Below are 13,979 nucleotides of genomic sequence, written 5' to 3' on the forward strand. Positions count from 1 at the left end.
GGGGGAGTGGGAGAGGGAGAAGCAGGCTTCCCGCGGAGCAGAGAGCCCGATGTGGGGCTCGATCTCAGGACCCTGAGATCATGACCCAAGGCGAAGGCAGACGCTTAACGACTGAGCCACCCAGGCGCCCCTCTTTATCTTTTTTTTTTTTTAAGTAGGCTCCACACCCAGCATGGAGCCCAATCTGGGGCTTGAACTCACGACCCTAAGTCAAGACCTGGGCTAAGTTCAAGAGTCGGATGCTTAACTGACAGAGTCACCCAGGTGTTTTTTAACCTAGGGAAGTTTTGGTATATCTTTGGGTCAAAATGATGATATTTCTTAACCCAGGGAAGTTTTGGTATTATCTTTGGGTCAAAATGATGATGTTTCTTAGCCCAGGGAAGTTTTGGTATTATCTTTGGGTCAAAATGATGATATAAGGTAACCACAGTCAACATCCCTCATGTCCCGTCTGAGACAGACATGACACAACACTGAGGTAATGATGGTAACAGTACGGCACCATTCCAAGTATTTGATATATAATAATTCTTTCTTAACTCTTAACCCTCACACAACTCTAGGAGGGATGTACTATTATCACCCTCATTTTACAGATAAGAAACAAAGGCATGAGAAGCTTAAGTCATTGGCCCAAATCACATCACATGTACATGATGGAGCTGAGATTCTGCTCAAGCTGTCTGGTTTGGAAGTTCATGCCCGTGACCCTACCTCTTGCTGCCTCTTGAGCGTTAGGAAATCACGTTAGTGGAGTTGAGGGCTCAGTCAGGGGTGATGGTGACAGAGGCACAGGCTTTGCTTCTCAGTGTGTCCTGTGGCCACCGAGAGCAGAGCAAATATGGCTGCGTGCATCTGCCAAATGACAGATGTGCCCTACCTCAAACGAGCCCAAAGAAGAAAAAAAAAAGTTTACTCGAAAGACACACTGGGGAAATAATTATTCATTTAAGAAATGCACAGTGGTATTCCTTTAAATGCCAAAATATCCTAGTACCCTTCAGATACAATCATTTTCAAAAATTGATTTTAAATATGATGGCTTGAATTAATTCCTGCTGTAAAGTACATTCAAAACCCTGCTCAGGACTCAAGGAAGGGCATAAATTCTCAGGTGTAAAAAATATTAGGAATGAAAAAATGTTCATTACTGCATCATTGGTCTTATAAAAGACGCAGAAGCAACCCAAAGTCCACCAGTAGAGGGTTGGTTAAGTACATTGTGGAGAACTCTAAACCCCTTAAAAAGCAAAGTATGGGGCGCCTGGCTGGCTCAGTCGGTGGAGCATCTGACTCTTGATCTCTGGATTGTGAGTTCGAGGCCCACGCGGGGTGTAGAGATTACTTAAAAATAAAATCTTAAAGGGGCGCCTGGGTGGCTCAGTCAGTGGAGCGTCAGGACTCTCGGTTTTGGCTCAGGTCATGGTCTCAAGGTCATTAGATCGAGTCCCACATCAGGCTCCTCGCTCTGAGGGGAATCTGCTAATGATTCTCCCTCCCTCTCAGTCTCCCTCCCCCTATCCCAGCTTGTGGTCTCTCTCTCCAAATAAATAAAATAAATCTTAAAAAATAATAAAATCTTAAAAAAAAAAGTAAAGTGTAAAACAGGATGATCCAGTTTATAAAAAGGAAAGAAAAGCATGTTAAAAAAAGCACATTAGTATATGCACAGAAAACATGGAGAGATAGACACCAAAATATTCTCATGGAGGAGAGCAGTAGAAATCATGAGGTCTTTTCATTTTCCATGATATACATTTTTATAATGCCTGTATTTTATAATAAACATCTACTTTTTCCGTAAGTAGAAAAAAAATTCAAATCCAATAAAAAAGTAAATAAACACATCAGTGAGGCCCCCAAGGAACTGTATGGGATGTAATGGAAGTCACAAGGTATTCTAAAAATTCTCTTAATTTGAGTTCACTTAACTTAAAGGGGAGCATATTATAAGGAGAATGGTTGAGAAGATGGAGGAGGTGCAAGTGTGGGAAGTTTGGGAAATCGCTTTTTCAAGTGGTTCCTGTCTCATCGATCACACTCGTTCACAGAGTTCCAGGATGAGGAAGGATCGGAGAGGTGATATGGTTCTGTAGTTCAAACTGCTTTTTAAATGGCACCAGAGTTCTTTCTACAAATAGTGCATTATACAGGGACATGATGGCTGTTGAGGCATATCCATGGAACCTCCTGGATTGAGACGAGCAAAGTTTGAAAAATCAATGACTGACCTCAATAACTTAACGTTTTATTCCTGGTTAGCAGCCAGAATCCTTCCATGTCTGAGGACAAAACGTTTCCAAGGAGGCTTGGACACAAAAATGTTAAATGGAAGAGTTGAGAAGCTGGCTTGGGGTACATGAAGTGTTTATAGGCTTTCAAAAGATCATTTCCTTTTAGCTTTTATCTGGAACTCAATGCATTCCTCTCTGGCCATCTTGTTCTGTCTCCACGCACGCATGTCCTCCGCTATCAATGAACATTAAACTCGATATAGACTTGACCTTCTCTCTAATGGAATTCCCCTGAAGACATTGATTCTCTGGTACTGTATTCTATATCATCATATTAAATGTACTCCAAGGCCATACAGGGTATTTCAGCTTGAGCTGGGATCATTAATAAAAATGAACTTGCAGGGGCGCCTGGGTGGCTCAGTCGGTTAAGCATCTGCCTTCGGCTCAGGTCATGATCCCAGGGTTCTGGGATCAAGCCCCACATCGGGCTCCCTGCTCAGCGGGGATTCTGCTTCTCCCTCTCCTACTCTCCCTGCTTGTGTTCCCTCTCTTGCTGTCTCTCTCTCTCTCTGTCAAATAAATAAATAAAATCTTGAAAAAAAAAAATGAACTTGCAAATGTTTCCAACGTTCACCAGCAGGAGACTTACATCCAGAATATTCCACAGGGCTAGCGTGGTTAAGTCTAGGATTTAGGATTTACTATCTTTTCGGACTCTGGGGCTTATAGCCTGTGGTATTTGTAAAATAGTAGACTATGGGGGGAGGGTGTCAATCTGCATGTAGAGGCAGTTGAGAGACACCTAGATCTTAAAGTACCTTCCAACTTCTTTTATTCTTCATCAGAACATTTTATCCTTCCAATCTGAAAGAAATTTATTTGGAAGAGAGAGAGAGAGAGAGAGAGTGAGTGAGCAGGGGGGAGGGGCAGAGGGAGAAGCAGACTCCCCACTGAGCACAGAGCCCAACGGTGGCTCGATCCGGGGGGCCCAGGGATCATGACCTGAGCCAAAGGGAGACACTTAACCAACTGAGGCACCCCCAACCCAGGCACCCCCCCGCACACCAATTTCAAGAAGGTGTATGTGCAGCTGTCCCTCCCATCTACTCAGAATCTTAGTCATGATGCAGGGAAAGATGCACAGGAACTGAGGGGAGCTATTTGGGTTCCATTGGGTTCTTGGGTTCCAAGGGCTGTGTATGACTTTATACATAGAGTGGGTGGCAACGGCCATAGGGTAATTGGGAAAAAAACTGCAAAGATAGTTCCAGAAAAGTGAGAAGAGGAGCCCAGGTGGAGATTTAAAGAAGAAGGAGGAGGAGGAGAAATATTTTAAAACAAAGAGGAGAAAGGGATTGCACGTAATAATAGAGATGAGGATGAATCAGAGTGATTTCCCTAATATACGCTGCATAGGAAGAAAAAGGTGGCCAAGAAGAGCAGTGTGCCCTGAAAGAGGAGTGGGGGAGGAGGAGAGGAAGGGAGCATGAGGAGGCGGAGCCTGGAGACACAGCAGGAAGACATCTGCTTGCATTCCAGCCCACACCACGGAAATGCACATCAGCCTCTCCCGGTTCCCCGGCAGCCTGCGCCCTGCACTGAGGCTCTGTTCATTCATTAGTTCATTCATCGCTGGAGCCTCTTCCGTCCTCTGACAAGCTGAGTAACAGCACCTCATAGAAGAAGCAAGGCCAGGAGGGAGAGGCCGCGAAGACATGAATGAAAATATGTTTTCTCAATGGGGCAAGGTTTGTTGCTGGTGCTTCTCTGAACATCGAGCAGGGAAACTAAATTCGGGCTCCTGCAATCTAAAGCTGGACCTGTCAAGGAGAAATAAGCAGAGGAGGCCTGTGTATAAGGAGAGCTGCACACGATAAAGGCAGGACAGGGATTTAAAGAGACAGGCAGAACGCATCAAATGAAGAAGAATTACACATAAATAACAGAGAGGGGTACGCATCAGAAGGATTCCCCAAATATATAGGTTGGCATACAGCCGGGTAGGAAACTTTCAGATTACAAGCCTTCTCAGTTAAAAACTGTAAGCACCACCCCTCTGAACCAAACTGGGCAAATTCCTTACCTAAAAATATATTTTAAGGGGCACCTGGGTGGCTCAGTCGTTAAGTGTCTGCCTTTAAAATCTTTAAAATAAATAAATAAGTAAATAATGCAGACAATTTCCAAATGCTAATGTTATGGTAGCGAAGCCCATTCTATCTCCTGCCCTCTCCCCCCAAGATGGCTGAATTAATTCTCTGAAGTACAAAGAACAGCTTGGGAAGAGCTAGAGGAAATGTAAAGGGGATACACCAGACAGAGAACCCTGCTCCTTCCAGGCCTCTCGCTTCACAGGCACCTACAGATTGGGTTGCTGGGATGGGGAGACAAGCTCTAGTCCTGCACAAGGGCCACGGCACATCTGTGAATAAGCCGCTTTGCAACTGGTCCCCCCCCCCGTACGACCAGTTTATTTCCTAAATGGAAGCAAATCTGATGCGTGACCTCACTGTCATCTCGGGAGACTCCTGCCTTTGCTGTGTGGTCTCACAGCACTGACTTTGAAAAGACATTTACAGGTTATTACTGTTGGGAGCCCTTCAAACCACTGGAATTTGAGTAACAGTAATCATTATGCAATGTATTAACCCACTGAAATTTTACAGCACATAACATTTCCTGAAATAGAATTGACCCACTAACCTATTTTGTGGGTGCATAATGGCTCTAACCCGGAGAGAGGCTTCTGGCATTCCCCTAAGTTTTAGAAGGCTGTCCTTGCAAAATCCAAGGTCCCAAGGACAAGTAAGTGTGGGAAGTGCTGCAGGTCCCTTTTTGAAGATTCACAATGTATGGCAGAATCGTAAAGGCTCTGAGAAGTCCTGCAATAACAAAAATCTGTGTAGCTCTGCATAATCCAGTGCTGCCAGGCTTAACTGTCGGGGTGCACCATTTAATGGTAGGTATAAATGGTTGTAGATTGTCTCCATCTAAATTCTCTTGACCCCTGGAGATTTCTGAACTCGGCCATTCTGACTCTATTTATGACACCAGCCTCATGCCATGACCTCTGTCTCCATTGACTTCAACCATCTTTCTCTGGGAGGGTCCTCTTCTGGCCTAATTGCTGCTTTGCTCCTCAGTGCCCCCCAACTGGAAGACTGTTTCTTTGACCTGGTTCCTACCAGGTCCCAGTTCACATGGCCTCTTTTTTAAAAGGACACTGCCCTGCCCACCACCTACCGCCCACCACAATGATGTTCTGCCCTGGATATTCAGGGTTAATTGTGATGTGGAGATAGAAGTTATTTCCTAACTTACTCCCATCCCTACCCTGGTCTCCACGACTCCAAAGAAGGAATACTTAGGTACCATTATTCTCTTAGCTTATGTAATAGTTGAGACGGCCAGCTTGTCCTCTCATTTCCATCCAAACAAGACCAATCCTAGAGTTCTGGTATGAGTGTATTTTCTCTGTACTTGCACCTTTTTCCTTGTTACGTAATTCAGTGGTTTCTACCACCCTTGGCTCGGACTCAGTGGAAGGTGGGGAAGGGGAGCTCAAGAAGGCTCGACAGGCGTGGAGGTCATCAGTCTGCGCACACAGCACCCATCAGCTCTTTCAATTATCGGGGACCTGACGAGGCCCAGATTTCAAGTGACATTCCTATCCAGAACCATCAGCTGCTTTCAGAAATATACCTCAATCTCCCTGTTGGCACTCCTGGAAAGATGACCTGAGTTCACCCTGAGTGGCTGATGAGACATTCTCAACTGTGAGCACGCTTGATTCTTTTCCCTGGCTGGGCTGAACCAACCCCGAACAACTCCATCTCTCATTGTGCCTCAGCACCATTCGAGGTACTCAGGCAAGAGTCCTCTCCTTCTCCCTGCTCTGTTAAATTTACCTTCTCTACCTCTTTCAAAAAAATAATTACAATATTGGGGAACAGCGGATAGCCCACGACTACCTCCGCTCCTTGGGTAACTGTAGCCATTCTCACTAACACAAACGGGCCTCCCATGTGTCACTGTTCCTTCTGTGGATTCTTATGAAAAGATATTTTGGTGGAGGGGCGCCTGGCTGGCTCAGTTGGGAGAGCATGTGACTCTGGATCTCGGGGTTGGGAGTTCGAGCCCCACGTTGGATGTAGAGATTACTTAAATAAAATCTTTAAAAAAAAATAAGTAAAAAAAAAAAGAAAGAAAGAAAGAAAAGATATTTTGGTGGACTGGGATGGTCATGGTCCCCAAGTATATATATAGCAACTGTGTATGTAGGTCACTGCTGTCAGCTTACTATAGCTTACATTTTCAAATTCTTACAAATAAGAAAATTCTTTTTTCCCCTTTATCACTCCCAAGGCTGAGCTGATGCTGCTGAGCTATGTTCATAGTCCGGCGTTGCCTTTTTTTAGCTCTAGAGAAACAAAATTAGTGACTTTGGAAGGCAGCCAGTCTCTTCGGGCACCTTCCTTTGTGACTTTACAAACTACAGAAGAACCGGCAGGTTTTGAAGAACTGGCTAGATAGTCTGTCCTCTGGAAAACTGTCATCGTGTGATTCTTTGTTAACTGTGTAATTAAGATTTTTTTTTTCCTATAGCCAAGCTAAAGATATTTTTTCCACTTCCTGGGCAAATGGCATCTCCACATAATTCTCACCACACAGTCATACACGGTGATGAAAAAGCTTTTACGTTTTGATAACTGTGATCATGTTGAAGCCCTAGATGACCCTGAATAGAAAGTTCTCTTGTCTGGGTTTTATCACAAATGAGGGCAGCATGAGGTCTCAGTAATAGGTTGGACAGTCAGATACAAGACCTAGGGGATCCTAGGAATAGATGAACACTGCTCTGGGCTAATCCTATGAGAAGAGACAGCTGTCTAGAGTCCTCAGAGCCCCTCTGCCTCCCTGGAGGGTAGGGAGGCCAGGGTGTGGTGACCCCAGTGGAGAGTCAGGCCCTGGAGAAGTTTTGCTTTGGGCAAAACTTTGGGCACAGACAGGAAATATGGGCTTGAAATGACATCAAGAAGAGGTATTTAGGATTAAAGCATTGGGGGACAGAGAAGCCAACGGAAAAGCATTTCAAACAGGAAAAAAAAAAAGATGAAGACAATTGAAAGCATCTGTCATAAATCCAGGGAGCAGACCCTGTAGTCAGAGAGAAGAGTGGGCTCTTCCACCCAAGCTGTCGTGGGCAGAGAGCGTGAGAACTCGGCCGAGTCCAAGGCAAGGGTGAGGGGCTGGCTTCAGAGTGACCACTGCAGGCCTGACGCAGTGCACCTGCAGCCCGAGGGACCAACCCAGACTCCCAGGCACTGGGAAGGCGGAAAGAAAAACTGTGCTATGTTTAGGATGGAAAATCAAAGTGAACTAGCCGGGGAAAATGTTGCTTCCCTGTGGAGAATGAAATACAGACCTTGCTTGACATTCAAAGCCACCAGGACCTGCCCTCCCAGTGTCCAGGATCCAGCAACAGCACTGGCCCACTGGGCCTGGGGAGAGCACGCTCTGGACTGGACTGTGTCCCCTGCCCCATATTGAGACGTTGAAGCCCCGACCCCCCAATGTGATGGTAATGGGAGGTGGGGCCTTGGGGAGGTAATTCGGTTTAGATGCGGGCGTGAGGGTGGGGCCCTCAGGATGGGATGAATGCCCTCATGAGAAGAAATCAGATGGTTTGCTTTCTGTTTCTCCTAGTTCTGTGAGGACACAGCAGGAGGAGGGCTTTCTCCAGGAACTGAATCAGAGGATATCCTTGACCTTGGACTTCCCTGCCTCCAGAGCTGTGAGAAGTAAATGTCTGTTGTTTAAGCCAACCCTGTGCATGGTGTTTTATTATACAGCCCAAACTAAGACAGAGCAGGTGTCTCTAGGTTCTACTATCCCTAAGGTCCCGCTCAGATTCCACCTTCTCCAGGAAATCTTCCCTATTTGCTCCAGGGAGAATTTCTCTCTCCTCTCTACAACGCTCTGGGCTTCAACCATAGCACTTAGCACAGATTTTCCTGGAAATACTGACAGTTACGAATTCATCTGCTCGCACCGAATCTTCCCTAACTCCACCCTCTTCAATCCACTTCACTTTCTGAGCCAAATCTGAGGCCGGAAGTACTTATGTTGTTCTGACAGGTCATTTGATTCACCTCAGTGTTGACATGGTTCACGTCAGGACAAGTTCCTGGGTTATACAACTCCCTCTCTTCCTTTCCCTTTGGCCCAGCAATGTGCCCCTGTTCTTATACCCAGATAGTTGAACTTGAGTCTCTCAGACCAGTTCTGCCCCCTTGCTACCCCTCCTCCCCTAGGGTTGCCAGGGAACGAAAACAAAAACAAAAACCTAGAAGATGAGTAATCTTTCAGGAGAAGTATATTCTATGCAATATTTGGGAGATACTAAAAACTATTTGCTATCAATCTGAAAATTCAAGTTTAACAGGACATTCGGTATTTTCACTTGCTAAGGCTGGCAACTTTATCACTCCTGAATCTATGATCAAGTCACGTGTGAAAGATGGCTGTGTCCCGTTCTTACCTGGACACCTCCCTGAGGATTACAGCCCTGTCCCTGAAGCTCAGGGCCCCAGTCCAGAGACCAGGGCCCTTCTTGTCACGTTGCAATTGCTTGTCTGGCTGGAGTGCCCAGGGCCATTCATTCTGCCTGCTGGTATGAGTTTCTGCTGTCAGCCCCACTCCGAGCTCATCCAGCTCCGTGGGCAGGTCCGGTACAAGCCTGCCCTCTGGGCTGAATGATGGCCTGTCCCATCTTGCCTCCAGAAAACCCTATGCCTTGCTGGTCACTGCCACTGGAATGTTTAGCTATTTCCCACAAGATTGTGACTCCCCAAAAGGCAGGGGTTATTACTCAAGGCAACCTACTCCCATGATGCGTTACCTTGTCGGTGCTTAATAAATGGCTGTTAAGCTAAAACTGAAAGATGGTGTTATGGGTTGAATTAGGTGTGTGCTCTTCCCCCACCATGCCCGGCAATGTCCAGATATATGTTGAAGTCCTAACCCCAGTTCCTCAGAATGTGATCTGATTCGGAATTAAGGTTGTTACAGATGGAATTATTTAAATTAAGATGAGGTCATATTGGAATTGGGTGGGTCCTTAATCCCATAGGACTGGTGTCCCTGTAAGAAGAGGAGAGACAGCAAGGAGGACGCCATGTGAAGACAGACAGAAATTATAGTGATGCAGTCCCCAGCCAGCAATCACCTGGGGCTACCAGAAGCCTGGAAGAGGCAAAGCATTCTGCCCCTACAGGCTCCAGAGGGAGCCCAGCCCTGTCAACGACAGATTCAGACTCCCAAGCTTCCAGAACCGTGAGACAATAAGCTCGTGTTATTTTGTGGTACTTTGTTTCGGCAGCCCTAAAACATGACCCCAGGATTGCATTAGGGAGGAACTGACAAAAAACAAAAACAAGAAAAATAAGGACCTAGAAGAGATCAAGGAATACTTGGAGTCAAACAGAAGGGGGCGAGTATGAGACAATACAACCATAGCTAACTTCTTTACGTTCTGTCCCAATGTTTCCTCAAACAGAAATAAAATCACATGGCCCTTTGAAAGTCCGAGCTGTGTGATTAGAACTCCAGGAGTCCTGTGGGGCGGAGGCTAGACAGAAGGAAAGGCCACGACCCCTGAGAAATCCTCCATCGCCTGCACAGAGATCGGCACAGGAGACCAAGTTCAAGGTAACGGAGGCGGGTCAGAAAGCCTTCCACAGGAGGGGTGCCTTGGTGCATCCCAGTGCGGATGGCTTTGTCGGGAGCTATGGTTTTCATTCTGTTGCACTCTGTTTTTGGAACTTCAGTACTATAATACATATTCTTAAAAAATGAACACAATGTCAAACATTTTTCAGACTTCATTTCTCTGTTAATCACCCCCACATTCCATGGTACGACGCATCACTGGCTTATGGGGAGTAAGTGCCACCAGTTTTGGGTCAAGTCAAGGTGACCTAATTCTGAGGCTCATCAGGCAAATAACTGCCCTTGCATAGTTGTAGGGACATGAATTCTCTTGTCCCTGTAACTACTGATTACATTTCAAATGAAAACTCCATGTACAAGCTTTTGGAGAAGTAGGAACTGGGGATAACATCAGATATCATTCAAATCAAATCACATCCTAGACAATTAGTGCCATCCAGACTAATAACTGGTGCCCAGTCTGCACTGAAGGACACCAAGATATATTCCCATTTATTTGCTCACAGCACTCCCATTGTAATGACAGCAGCTTCTAGCATTGCACAATAAATAATAGCAATGAACATTTATTGAGCATTTACCAGGCACCAAGGACTAGGCTAAAATTTCATGAGGATTACTTAATATAATCTTCACATCACCCTTATGAGATAGTTACTACATTTCCCCACTTACAGAATGATGAAGTAGAGGCTTAAAGGGAGGTAATTTGCACAACTGTTAATAGAAGCAGGATTCAAAAGATACCAACGTGTTCCTCGTAGAGACTGTGCAATTGCTAGAAGCCACGGAACTGGGGATAGTTGCCTGCCATGTAGAGGCAACATGCTTGCAGTTGTGTACATCGGGGGTTAGCAAACTAGAGCCTGGGGCCACATTTGGCCTGCCGCCTGGAGAAATGCCACCAGGCCAATATCTTTACATATTGTCTATGGCTGCTTTCGCAGTGACGGAAGCTGGCCCACAAAGCAGAAAATATTTACTATATGACCCTTTACAGAAAAAGTCCTTTTTTTTTTTTGAGTAGGCTCCACGCCCAGCGTGCAGCCCAATGTGGAGCTTGAACTCACAACCCTGAGATCAAGAGTTGGGAGGCTTAACTGACTGAACCAGCCAGGTGCCTCCAGAAAAAGTCTCTTAGATCACTGAATCCTTCTACTACTGGCTCTATGAAAGAGGGTTTATTCCAACTTTAGAGATGAAGAAACTGGTTCAGAGAACTCAAGCTGCTTTTACTTCTAAAATGCAAAATTTGTATTTTGCCATAGAATTGCTCTTTTTTTCCCCCAAAGTTATGGACATTAGGGAGGAAATGCTATATATATTCCTCTCATTTCATAAAAGAAAAGACATTTTAATACCCACAAATGAGGGATGTAATTTATTCCCCTGAAAGGAAACTTTAAGTGAAATAAATTTAATTTTATGCACAACTTGGAACACTATTCCTATTTTCTTCATTTTGCAAAGGACAGGTGAGAACATGGTCATGGACTAACATGAGTTCAAGAACTGGCAACTAGGGGGTCAATTGCTTAAGAACTTTGGGCAGAAAGTGGCAGAGCCAAAGCCAGAGGACACTCAGGCCTATCTGACTCCGAAGCCAGTGACCCTTCTACTCTTGTCCGTTGAGATGATCTGTCTTGGCCTCAGGCATTCCTTCTGCCATGCAAGAACTCTTTCTTGAGCACCCACTATGTGCAGGGTACCAGACTCATGCCAACGACACAACGAGAATCACTTTCTCCCATTTCTCTCTAACCACCTCTCTTTCCTTTGGCTGTTTTGATTAAGACCAAACACTCAACCCCTGTTACAACTCAGTTAACCATTGTCTTGTTATGACAACTTGACCTGTTGGCCGTTGAGGAAAATGATCCACACGAAAATACCACAGTGCAATGATACTCTAGGGTCCCTTTTTTTAGTGTTAAGTATTGACTCTAGAGGCCTTAGGATAGGAAGAAATTAAATGATTTTTATCAAGTCACCAAGACTGTCCAATCCAGAGCTCAGAGGAAAATAATCTCAATGAGGGGTGTTTGGCTGGCTCCATCAATAGACCATGCAACTCTTGATCCTGGGGTTGTGAATTTGAGCCCCACATTGGGTGTAGAGATTACTTAAATTAAAAAAAAAAATTTTTTTTTTTTAATCTGAATGAACGTCTTTCTAGTTACAAGGTCCTCTGATAAGTGATCAGGTCACATCTTGTAGGTATAAGCCCTGCCTTCCATCAGTAGCTACTATCATCACTTTAATAAAACCATGTTTCTAGAAACTGTTCTATTACAGTGAACTATCGCAAGTAGAGTAGTCAAGCTATTTAAAAATACAAGACAAAGTTAATTATGTAAAGTGATTATCAAGGCATTTTAAATTAACATTCATATTCTTGAACAAATGAGACCATGCCAGTGAGTACATTATATATAACTACGTAATAGCCTACATTTAAATATTTCTGATTCTAAATTATTTCTCTATTTTTTTTATTACATGGATAAAATGAGAAGTACCCGGGAAGTTCAAATTACTCCACTGATCTTAAGCTGAATATTTAAAAATGATTAAATGAAACTTACTGTGTATTCTGGTCCCAGATGTTCATTTGGGCAAGAGAGAAAAGAAAAAAAGAGACAAAATGATGATTCAGACCATGCTTATATACAAAATAACACCATAGAACTAACAAATACTGGTGAATTATATTAAAAATATGTTAAAGAAACATTCCAAAAATTGAACTTTCATAAATATCTCCATATTTGCTCTTGAAACTCTTTCAGCTGATACTTTTGTGGTTGGGCAGATAAGCACTGTAGACAAGATTCAATTAGCCTACAGGTTTGTGGCTAATTAAAAACCAAAGAGTTGGCATTATAAAGGCAGAATTAAAGACTAATAATTCCAGTGGAGCATTTCATTAACCACAAAGGAAATCTTTTAAGTGGAAAAGCAGCTTTTATAACCAATAAGAAGAGCTTGTTATGATGACATTCAAGTGGGATCTCAAGTTTTCATGTTTGAGGGCAAGAACCAAACCTTCCAGATTTGGGGGCCACAGTTTCTAGATCAGTATCAGCACAGAGTTTATTACATGTGAGAGGGAAGGTGAGCTTAAAATTATATTATCCCACTGCAAAGGAAGTAGTTCGGGGCAGAGAGACCCAATAGAACCTTTTACATAAATTATAGTTAAGGTTTGGGGGTGGGGAGTGGGGCTCTTTGGGGGAGGGGCTGTAAAATAAATCAAAATAAACAACTTGTTTGATTTATCACTAAAAAGAGTTTCACCTTCCTTCTCCATAAGGTATTTACTACAATCACTTTCAAAAAGAAGACGGGATGGTTTATCTTAATTCCTACCTGCTAGAAAAAGCACTGACCTAAAAAGATGAAGGCAAAAGGTGACGGGCAGATACCACAGGGCTCTCCCAAGTCCCTGTTTGGATAATAAACCCTAAATCAGTGAAATCTGGCTACCACTAGGTCCTATTGCTACATGTGACATACGGGTTATAAACAGGACTTACCTGTAATTGTGTAGGGATAATAGTTCCAAGCCTTTTCTGTAACATAAAAGATTTTGGGAACAACAGCTCTAGCCCAGCTAGGCAGTTTGCTAAGAGGAAAGAGAAAAAAAAAAAAAAAAAGACCATTAGAAAGAGTCTGCCCAGAGCCTCACGTGCTGCCCACACCTTCCTGGATAAACTGCTAGAGAAAGCAGAGGCTCTCCTAGGCAGTCCTTCTCTCCACAAGTCATCCCTTCCCCACCCCTCTGGTCTTTGCCAGAGTTCACCATTCTCTGTGCATTATTCATATGCTCTTAAAATGTCGGAAGGCAGGTGACGACAGCCTGGTGGTGGTGGTGGGGGTGGCAGTTCATAGTATTGTTAGCCTCTCCTCTATGATTTGATTTACATGGACATGAGATTTCAGCGCCTGGCAGGTGCCCTGTTGGGAGGGTTTGGCCAGCCTGGCCTTGGTCTCCTAGGAGTCACACGG

General features: G+C 44.3%; 1 protein-coding gene across 1 annotated transcript in view; it reads right to left on the minus strand.

Moving 5' to 3' along the window:
- Positions 1-13,979, minus strand: part of PITPNC1 (phosphatidylinositol transfer protein cytoplasmic 1) — a 239,116-nt gene that overhangs the window by 91,370 nt on the left and 133,767 nt on the right. The window contains exons 3-4 of the mRNA XM_036116160.2: positions 13,508-13,596; positions 12,557-12,564 (exon numbers count right to left, since the gene is read on the minus strand). Coding sequence (XP_035972053.1) covers positions 12,557-12,564; positions 13,508-13,596 — 97 coding nt within the window. The remainder of the gene's footprint in view (positions 1-12,556; positions 12,565-13,507; positions 13,597-13,979) is intronic.

The sequence above is a fragment of the Halichoerus grypus genome, chromosome 2 (genome assembly GCF_964656455.1).
Source record: "Halichoerus grypus chromosome 2, mHalGry1.hap1.1, whole genome shotgun sequence".
In the NCBI taxonomy this organism is placed as follows: domain Eukaryota; kingdom Metazoa; phylum Chordata; class Mammalia; order Carnivora; family Phocidae; genus Halichoerus; species Halichoerus grypus.